This window comes from Primulina tabacum, chromosome 16, assembly GCF_025594145.1.
Source record: "Primulina tabacum isolate GXHZ01 chromosome 16, ASM2559414v2, whole genome shotgun sequence".
In the NCBI taxonomy this organism is placed as follows: Eukaryota; Viridiplantae; Streptophyta; class Magnoliopsida; order Lamiales; family Gesneriaceae; genus Primulina; species Primulina tabacum.
Genome location: NC_134565.1, coordinates 33,573,148 through 33,584,373, shown reverse-complemented (window position 1 = coordinate 33,584,373; position 11,226 = coordinate 33,573,148). Strand labels below are relative to the sequence as shown.

Genomic DNA, 11,226 nt, shown 5'->3' with positions numbered 1-11,226 from the left:
TCGGTGGTGTGATCGGGGTGTGTTTTGTTTCCCGCACGTGAACACGAACATCAATCACACTATGTACATATAACATGACATACTTATACTATGCCTAGTGTAATTTTAATTTTCAAATTATATTTTCTATAAAATGGATATTTTCAAACATCTAGCTTAGTTTTATGGGGTAAAATTTGTGTGATACGGTCTTACGGGTCGTATTTTGTGAGACGGATCTCTTATTTGGGTCGTACATGAAAAAATATTACTTTTTATGTTAAGAGTATTAATTTTTATTGTTAATATCGGTAAGATTGACATGTCTCACAGATAAAAATTCGTGAGACCAGTCTTATAAAAAACATATTCTAGTTATAGTTACGATTTGAGATTCTTGTGGTGATTAATATCTCTTAGTGAACACTATTGACTTTTTAACAAAAGAATGTCGTACAATTATAAATGATATTTATAGTTAGTGTCTCTTCGTTCGAAGCACGATGTGTTCAATTTCCTTTCATCGAATTCAGTTTTTTAATTATTTTTTCATTTTATTTCAAGATTTTACGTATAACTAAAAAAAATGACGTGTCAATTAAAATGAGAACACCACCACCGCTCATTCTAGAATTTAGATATATGCAAAAAAAAAAAAAAGGAATTTGATTCTCGCTTCTTCTTTCTCCCCTGTTGTCAATTTTGCACCTTGAAATTCTTGGTGCGAGGTCCGGCGGTTCTTCTCTGATCTATTTCAGATAAGAAGGTACGCAGTCTTTTGATAGGTTCTTCAGTTTGGTGAAATCAGGAAACCGCGATTATTGAAATAAACACTTCGTTTAAAAAATCCTCAGTTTGATCTGCGGGATTAGTGTTAATCTTTTGTTGTTTCTCGCGGACCAGTGATCGTGGCTTGAATTAATTTTTGATTTTGATATTTTATTAACGCCGATTCTTGTTCCGCGATCTTATTCTCCGGGACTTAACCGATTGAACTACAATCCCATAGGTGTAGAGCCGCAAAATTCTCTCTTTTTCTTTTTCGTTTATGCCTTTCATAAAAAAAGACTGCCTAAAGCGCATCTTTCATATTTATATTGAAAATAATATTTTTTTAATAATTAATTCGGACATAAAATTATCGGTGATTGGTGAGGACGGTCACAAGTGATTTTTCCCCAAAAAAGAAATTAACAGTGAGATATTAGTATTTTGTATTTCTCGTTCCCCAAACAGTTTGACACGAGTTGGGCAATTGGAGCAAATCAATCCAAACGTAAAGTAATTATTTGGACGGCCTTTGAGACCAACGATGTATCATATGCCATCCGTTGAAACTAAAATTTTACTGCTTATTTATGTATCATTAAACAGGCCTCTTGGCCAGTGATGACACTGATTCGAACCCTGCACAGAGGCGGAGCCACATGGTTGATTATCCGGACTTTAGCTCGTGTGACCCAATTTTTTTTAAAAAATGTATATGTAAATTTTGTATAATTTTAAATATTTATGATATTAGTCCGGATATATCAATTTAAAATATTATAAAATTTTAGAGTTTAAAATTTGAGCCGCCATATTTCTGGCTCCGCCACTTACCCTGGAGACAACAAAATACTCTCAATTGCCAGAAACAAAATTTTCATTGTCTTAATGTTAATTTCATGATGTATGGAAGGCGAGTGATAGTCCCGTTTCATTCCTCCCTGTCTCAGATAGTCTTCAAATGATGCATGTTGTGCTAGCTAGTTAATTGATATACCATCTCTTCTCTAAATATTTTCTCTGGTGGCACTGGAGGTTAAAGTCGAGTTAGTTCGTGTAACAGTCTTGGATTCGAAGCCAAAATGGGGTACGTGGTCGTGATATCTCTCCCGATCATCCTCTTCTTCTTGATCACAGCCATTGCTTGTTACCTATTCGGTAGGTCACGCGGCCGAGCAGAGAATGCCCGACTTCCTCAATACTATGGACCACCCGTACCTGTACCTCCACCTCAGAAATAGACACTCTGTCTTTGTAGATTTGTAAGTTCCTGTGATGTGCTAGCGGTTTGTATCTGTCATAAAGGTACGAATACTATTAGGAAGATGGAGCGTTACGTCCTAAATGAAGATTGTCTGTTTTATATATCTTTCGAAACGTTTTTTTTTTTAAAATATTAATAATTGGAGATTGGAATGTCTGTTTGATGCGAGGAATGATGGTCCCACGTGCAGAATTTGAGATAATAAACCTGAAAATAAAGAATAAACCGAACACCGAGATTTACGTGAAAACCCCTAAAAATTATTAGGGTAAAAACCACGGGCAAGATGAAAAGAATTTCATTATAATATTTTATGGTGTACAACTCACTCACTGTGTTTCCAAAGAGAACACATACTCTCTTAATACAGGAGAACAAAACACCTCACAAATATTATAAAACTAAGCACTCAAATGCTTATAAGATGAGAGAAAACTCGAAGAAGAGATGATTTCAGAATGAAGGGGGAGTTCTATTTATAGAGCTTCTTGACCGTGTGAACACGCGTTAAAAACGCGTTATCTGAAATTTCACGAAATTTCCTTCGGCACGTTTCTTTTTCAACTTCAATTCAAATTTGCCAAACAAAATGGCCCCACCTATTAAATTATGCCGACAAGGACCTGCTTGAGTCCTATATACAACTGATATTTTGGTTTATCATGGAATGTTAAAGACCACGAGATAATTCTTTGAACAAAAATTTGGGTTCCATTTTTGTCTTATATCCCCCGTTGCACAAATATATATAGAATAATAATTTCAATTTTCAAAATATTTACTTACAATCTCGACTGGGGATTTCTCGTGTTTGCATTTTTTGTTCCTTGAACAAATTTCACGAGTCATTTGATTTTAAATAAAGAAGGTGAGACTTTTTTTCCCGTAAAATTTGTTATTAATTGAGATTTGAATCTAATTCAACCTAAAAAATTATCATAGAAAGAGATTGTTTAAGTTTATAAATATACAAACTTCGGACACATAACATCCAATTAAATTCACTCGAATGCAATTGACAGATGTATGTATACACTCTATCGTGACTGGTTGTTAGGCGCCAACTTCATCCATCCCTTTCCCAATCTAGCTACCGGTTTGGCCTTTGGACATTTTTGTTAAGTAATTGTTGCGATGATACCAAAAAAAAATTTGAATTTGTATGAATTATAATACGAACCCCACATTGTGTACAAAAGTGGTGATGAATATATATATTTATATATTTTCTATTAATTATATATATTTGCATAAAATAAAAAGAAATGTAAAGAGAGACCATGGCACATGGCACGAGTTGTGAAGTATATACATGGTGATTAATTGTTGTAGAATTTGAGCTCCACACGTCTATAATTATTTTTATGTCCAGGATCAGAAACGTGAACAACCACGTAAATGTGGGATTAAATATATTGGGTTGTTGGGTTTAATGTGAGTGAATGAAAATTTAGAAAGGTGGGTTAGTTTCATATCGGAAAATAAAGTGGTATAGTTGAGTTTATATTGTGTTGTACTTTATTGAAGTGTAACAATGATTGGTCAAGAGACTCTCTCGCGCGCACGCCGGCTTTGGGCCCGATTTGAACTTGAAAAGGCTTGAATGACTTGTGTGCAAGCGTACAAGCGCGACATAAGTGCGTCGAATGTCGGACCGATCAAGACAAAAATCGTCTAGCCAATCTATGCCACCTTTTGTTATTTTTTTTTCGGTTGAGACCTTTCACATACCCTTGAAACAAACCGAAATCCACTAATAAAGTTCAGATACTGTTTCGTTCGTCAGTATAGTGCTTTGTGCAACATCAACACGGGTGTGCCCGTTGTATCATGGAAAAGGGACCAAAATTTTAAATGATTGAATAAAATATCAGGCATTGATCAAGTATTATCATTCTTAATAATACCAGATAAAGGGAATCACAATACAAAATTCTTAATTATTCTTGTGTTATTATAAAATTTTATTCAGTAATGAAAAAAATATTTAAAAAATAAGTGATTTAAAAAAATTAATTTTAAACGTAGAGTTATTAATTCAAATATTACAATTTTTATATTTTAATATAGTTTTAATTAAAATTTATGGGGAGATAATTTATCGATAAAATTCATTTTACATTTATTTTCAAATTATTATTTAAAATTATTTTTATATTGTGCGTGCGTAAACATGTATGTAAAATTAATACAATGAAAATAAAATTTAATTCATATATTTATACAAAAAATCGAAAAAAAGTGACATGTCAAAATTTTATTTATATAGTAGTTTATTTTTTATAACAAAAACAATATTACATAACTGAATAAATTTTCTTGTGAGATGGTCTCACGAATTTTTATCTATAAGACGGGTCAACCATATCGATATTCACAATAAAAATAATACTCTTAGCATAAAAAGTAATACTTTTCATGGATGACCCAAATAAGATATATGTTTCACAAAATACGACCCGTGAGACCGTCTCACGTAAATTTTTGTCCGTCTCACGTAAATTTTTGTCCCGTCTTAATTTTTGGAATATTTTGACCAATTATATTATACTATATATTCCGCAAAAACTGAACTAACATCGATCCTCCTCCAACTTCCTGATGGATTATAAAGTTAGGTGTACTGTCTCAACAAATTTCAAACAAATAAAGCACCAAAATAGGGGTCATTATCGATATAGAGAATAAAAATACGTGAAACACGCAATCTTTGTAATCTTCCGAAACTTTGCCAGCGATAAGCATGCATACATCCACCTAACTGTATGGTCTTCGTCTTTCATGTGATGTACGTTTCTTGCTGGAAACGATATGCTGCACATATAACGTGCATACGTATATGAATACCAATAAGGTGACACTCGTATATTGGATGTGATGAAGTATAGAAAAGTATATGTCTAATAGGTGAGTGTCACATCATCGTTATTTAAAAAATCGATTCCCACAAAAAATTTGATAATATAAAAAACGAAATTAAAGTATGAGACAACATAAATTGTAAGATATTTAACATATACTTAATCAAAGAGATTGATAGGAAAAACCATTAGCACTTTGCTATGACAACGTAAATTAATGCAACATTTACCACTAACACTAATTAGTGACAGTAAAGTGAAAATAAATAAATAATTTAGGTATAGGGCCAAGTCTTTTAGAAAATTATGTATAAGGAAATTGGAGACAAATTTCTTAAAGAGAGAGTGGCAAATTACTAAGCAATTACATAACAAAAAAAAGTGGAGGAAAGTTTGACCATAGTGGAGGAAAGTTTGACCATTGGTGAGATGCTTCATACACTGGTCAACGTAGTCAAAGCAACCATATTTTCTATATTTTATTAATACAAAAATTACTGTGACGATCTCACAAGTTAATTTTGATAAACAAATGTTCTATATTTATGTAAAAAAATATTATTTTTTATTGTAAATATAAGTAAGATTGACCCGTCTCATGAATAAAGATTTGTGAAACAGTCTCACAAAAATATTTTTTTATTAAGAATTTTTGGAAGGATCAAAATCTCTCAATCATCTATCCAAGAAATTTTAAAAAAAAAAATAGCACAAAAAATAATTAAATAATAAATTTAAGTCTCAAACTTTTATCCAATCCCATTGGCACTTCCTACCAACTACATCACAATATCCCAACAATGCATGTGAACAAAAATCTATGCATAAAAAATCCACGTTCAAAGACACAAGCCCACAACCACTTCCTCAGATCTGCGCCATCCAAAAATACCAAACCAACGGTCCAGATCAATCCTCAACAAACCCCTTCACACATGATTTGCCTGCACCACTCTCTCCTGTCATGCCAAATCCACCAACCAAAATCCTTTACGTTTAATATTTGCATACGACGCTCACTAAAAATTGTATAAAATATCGATATTTTGATATATTTCCTTAATATGAAATCATATATAATTTTTAATAATTTAAGGTAAGTGGGTCAGGAACAGAAAAAGACGAAAATACATGGATCACATACTGTGTCTCTCCATGACCTTTCGCATCGTTCATGAATGATAAATCATAGATCGAATTGCCGAATCGAAAAAATTGGGTGTTATCGTACAGGAGCAAGCCATAAGGACTTTGTAGATCGCGAAGTTAGTGGAATATGTGAAATCTCGGGACAGAGTCATCTCAAAGGCTGGCACGAACTCCTGTCCGAGATCGATTGTTCCGAACATGTATATATTTAGCATATTTAATTTAATATTTTTTTATATGTATAATAACAATTATCTAATTTAGCAAATACAAGAAAATAGTGTTAAATACAAGTTTTAGGTTTTTTTAGTGTAGCCTGAAAATAAAATTATTAGAGTAAATTTAAATTGATTTGAATTAATAAATTAATGTGTACAAGTATATATAAACTCGCTCCAAAAAAAAAAAAAATAGAGTCTTCGTCCAAAGACTAGTATATGATAGTTAATTTTAGATATATGAATTAAAAAATAAATTGAAAAAGGAAAGTTAAAATAAATAGCAAAGTAGTAATTGAATTTGATCAATTGTATTTTTTTTTTTACAAAAATTGGAAATATAGTATAATTGGAATAAATGAATGTATATGAATTTTCCCTAAACTCGGTTTATATATTAAAATCACAACCTATCAACGGATGCTTCGACTCTAATATAGGTGTAGTGCCCCAACAGTTAATCTAAACATAATGAAGTGAACAAAAAATTATATATGTACATTTATAGTAGTTTTCTTGTGAGACGATCTCACGAATCTTTATCTGTGAGACGGGTAAACCTTACCAATATTCACAATAAAAATTAATATTTTTTCATAGATGACCCAAATAAAAGATTCGTTTCAAAAAATACGATCAGTGAGACCGTCACACACAAGTTTTTGTCATATATTTATCTCATAATTTTTTTCCATAATAATAAACAATGAAGCGAGCAGTACCGGGACAACACCAAAACCCCTGTATTTAAAGCCATAGACCTTGCCAACTACATTTCACCAACTCTACAACAAATTAATCCACCGAGAAGTCTCATTTTCCAGTGCGTGTGACTATCTGGTGTATTCTCTCCCAACCATCTCCCATTAAATTCTCGACATCTCCGCCAATGGCCGTCGCCGTGAAGGAGAATGACCATCACTCGAACGGGTTTTGCATGCCGAAGGATCAACTGAACTGGGGTGCTGCGGCGGAGTCGTTGATGGGGAGCCACCTCGATGATGTGAAGAAGATGGTGGAGGAGTACAGGAATCCGGTTGTGAATCTCAGCGGCGAGACCCTAACTATAGCCCAGGTGGCGGCGATCGCCTCTAGGGATAATGCCGTGGCGGTGAAGCTGTCGGAGTCGGCGAGGGAGGGTGTCAAGGCTAGCAGTGACTGGGTGATGGAGAGTTTGAACAAAGGGACTGATAGTTATGGAATCACCACTGGTTTTGGCGCCACCTCCCACCGCCGGACCAATCAAGGCGGTGCTCTTCAGAAGGAACTCATCAGGTATAATTCATATTTTTAATTTGAATTTTTACATTTTTTTTCGAATCAAAATTTAACTCAAAATCACAAGAAAATTTCAAATTCACTCCTCCAAATCAATTGAAAAAAAAAATCCATGCATTTCACAATACCCCGACACTGAGATATTCTAATTTTCAAATCATATTTTTGGGGACAAAAATTATTACATTATATTTCTGTCCAAAAATATATCAATATAGATTTTAAAATGATTTTATCTAGCTACATATGATGTATTATTATTATTATTATCAACTACTATAATAATTTTATTTCCAAAATAAGACCAAATATAAATTTTATTTATCCAAATATTGTCCTAAAACTCCACAGCTCACATTGCTATAATGTTTCCAAAATTGAGAGATGTCAACCTGCTAGCTGGCCGGTGATATTAATTTTTTTAATTATTCATGTGTGTGTATATATATTATCATTTTCTATATTTACTAAAATCAATTGTCGACCACAATATAGAACTAGAACACATAATATTTATATACTAGATTATATTTACCTATGTGAGCTATATTTGAGCATGAAGACGACAGTCATATGTTAGTCATATGTTAGATATGATTAATCATTTCAAAATTAATCATGTTTGTTTATTTATTTATTATTTATTGTTTGAAGTCTAATTTAATAAACTTTTAAAAAATATTATTCTAATAGAATCTTTGACGAGTGATTGTTACCACATTGGGGAAAATAAATGATTGGAAGGTGAAATATTCAAAATTGGAATTTTCTTATGTAATAATATATTTTATGGTCTTCTGTATTATAACAGGTTCTTGAATGCTGGAGTTTTTGGAAACGGTTCCGAAACCAGCCATACACTGCCATATTCAGCGACTCGGGCAGCCATGCTAGTTCGAATCAACACCCTTCTCCAAGGGTACTCTGGCATCCGGTTCGAAATCTTGGAAGCCATCACCAAATTCCTCAACACCAACATCACACCATGCTTGCCGCTCCGTGGCACCATCACTGCCTCAGGTGATCTCGTGCCATTATCCTACATTGCCGGGTTCTTGACCGGTCGTCCCAACTCCAAAGCGGTTGGATCCAATGGCGAATCCTTAAATCCCGAGGAAGCATTCAAACTAGCCGGAGTCGAGGGAGGGTTTTTCGAGTTGCAGCCTAAGGAAGGCCTGGCGCTTGTCAATGGAACAGCTATCGGTTCTGGATTGGGCTCGATCGCCCTTTACGAGGCCAACATTCTTGGTGTGTTGTCTGAAGTTATGTCTGCGATTTTCGCTGAGGTTATGAATGGGAAGCCGGAATTCACGGACCATTTGACGCATAAGTTGAAGCATCATCCTGGCCAAATCGAGGCCGCTGCTGTGATGGAACACATTCTTGATGGAAGTGCCTATATGAAGGCTGCTCAGAAGTTGCACGAAATGGATCCTTTTCAGAAACCCAAGCAAGATAGATATGCTCTCAGAACGGCGCCTCAGTGGCTCGGACCTCAGATAGAGGTCATTCGCTCCGCCACCAAGATGATCGAGAGGGAAATCAACTCGGTCAACGATAACCCATTGATTGATGTATCAAGAAACAAGGCCTTACATGGTGGCAATTTCCAAGGCACCTCTATTGGAGTGTCGATGGATAACACAAGATTGGCCATAGCCTCGATTGGGAAGTTGATGTTTGCTCAGTTTTCGGAACTGGTTAATGATTTCTACAACAATGGGTTGCCGTCTAACCTTTCTGGTGGAAGGAACCCGAGCTTGGACTATGGATTCAAGGGAGCCGAAATCGCTATGGCTGCATACTGTTCTGAGCTTCAGTTCTTGGCAAATCCGGTCACGAATCACGTTGAAAGTGCCGAGCAACACAACCAAGATGTGAACTCCTTAGGCTTGATCTCGTCACGAAAAACGGTTGAAGCGTTAGATATCTTGAAACTCATGTCGTCAACATACCTTATCGCGTTGTGCCAAGCCATTGATCTGAGGCATTTGGAGGAGAACTTGAGATTGTCTGTCAAGAATATGGTCAGCCAAGTCGCTAAAAGAACCCTAACTACAGGATCCAATGGGGAGCTTCATCCGTCAAGATTTTGCGAGAAGGACTTGCTTCGAGTAGTGGATAGTGAGTATGTCTTCAAATACATTGACGATCCCTGCAGCGAATTGTACCCATTGATGCAGAAACTCAGACAAGTTCTTGTCGACCACGCTCTGAGAAACGGTGAAAATGAGAAGAATTCGAACATGTCCATCTTCCAAAAGATCGAATCTTTCGAGGACGAACTAAAGGCCCTATTGCCTAAAGAAGTCGAGGGTGCGAGATTCGCCCTCGAGAGCGGAAATCCAGCTATCCCTAACATAATCACGGAATGCAGATCATACCCGTTGTACAAGTTCATTCGAGAGGAACTGGGGACTGAATTCTTGACCGGAGAAAAGGTAACGTGTCCCGGGGAGGAGTGCGAGAAGGTGTTCACGGCATTGAGCAAGGGGCTCATCGTGGATCCATTGCTTAAATGCCTCGAGGGTTGGAATGGTGCACCGCTTCCTATATGCTAGTTCCTTTATAAATCCAATATGTTTTTTTTTTGTCATATTGTCTTTTATTGTTGGATGTAAGTTTGTATCTATGTGATACTATGAACGATAATATGTAAAAATTGAAAACTATTTAACTATAATGGATATGTGTGTGCTTTTCTTGGGTTGACTTCTCAAGCAAAACACAATCTAGTAGATGGATATTTAGTTTCTGTAATTATTTGGGTTTGATACATATTTTTTTTGGGAGGAAATGCACCATTAAAAACTAATTTAGGAGGTCAGTTGATACAATATCCAAGAAGCCGAAAAGGATGGCTACTCCCTATCCACTCCTCATTTATTAAAGAAGCAATCGCAAAACTAGCCAATTGATGTGCAACTTTGTTTGTTTGTTCTTCACATATGTTTGATTTATAAAAACTTGGGAGCAACAAGAAGTTATATAATTTCTCTTGAGACTATGCCCTCTGGCCCGAGCTCTTCACTGGCTTTGTTGCTGTTTGTACCGTATGAAGAGAATCCGAATATATGTCAATATGGAATTAATTGGTGCCGGAGACTATCGAATCTTGTGTCTGTCTACACCCATTTTGAGCTGAGCTCATGTTGGGCATTTCCAATCCCAATAGATGGCTCAAGAGGGCTCAGGGGAGAGCACGCCGAATTCGCCTTGTGAAATGCCTCAAGCAAAGAAGTGGCACAGTCAATCTGTATGGAGAACACCTGCTTGTGTGGTGAATGCTTAAACTTACAAATTTCACTCCAAGTGGCCCATGAAATCATTGAGAATAACTCAAGCTTTTCCTTCTCCAACACTTTGGATAAACTCTGAATTTTTCCAAGCAGGCCTAACGGCTTGCAGAATAATATAACTTGGCTTGTGGATGCAGATTCACTTCTGCACAAATGGTTTTATGTCAGTTATGGGAATATGATGGAAGTTTAAATTGTGTTCGGTAGAAATGGTATCGCAAGACGCCTATGTAATATAAATAAAATGGTATCGCGAGATGCCTGTGTAATATAATAGAAATGGTCGGGTTGGGGTGGGTTGCAGGCCAATCTGCTCAAGCCTGTGTAATATAAATAAAATTTGGCAAAGTCTTGTGCAAGTTGAGTTTAGGACAATTTTATCCGTTGAATTAAATTGGTGAAGCTAGGGA

At 35.4% G+C, this 11,226-nt stretch overlaps 1 protein-coding gene and 1 long non-coding RNA gene across 2 annotated transcripts; both read left to right on the top strand.

Moving 5' to 3' along the window:
• The first annotated feature begins 582 nt into the window (after positions 1–582).
• On the top strand, positions 583–2,165 carry LOC142530165 (uncharacterized). Its single transcript, XR_012816042.1, has 2 exons — positions 583–745; positions 1,783–2,165. It is a non-coding gene; the product is annotated as an uncharacterized LOC142530165 (long non-coding RNA).
• A 4,858-nt stretch (positions 2,166–7,023) lies between these two features.
• Positions 7,024–10,263, top strand: LOC142528974 (phenylalanine ammonia-lyase-like). Its single transcript, XM_075634297.1, has 2 exons — positions 7,024–7,514; positions 8,329–10,263. Exons 1-2 carry the CDS (start codon positions 7,129–7,131, stop codon positions 10,076–10,078), a joined length of 2,136 nt encoding a protein of 711 aa, XP_075490412.1. The 5' UTR covers positions 7,024–7,128; the 3' UTR covers positions 10,079–10,263.
• Positions 10,264–11,226: the final 963 nt, after the last annotated feature.

What these genes read in the sequence shown, in the direction of transcription:
- LOC142528974 (XM_075634297.1), top strand. Translation starts at nt 7,129, where the DNA reads ATGGCCGTCGCCGTGAAGGAGAATGACCATCACTCGAACGGGTTTTGC. An exon ending in CTTCAGAAGGAACTCATCAG is followed by an intron (nt 7,515 to 8,328) that starts GTATAATTCATA and finishes GTATTATAACAG; the next exon opens with GTTCTTGAATGCTGGAGTTT.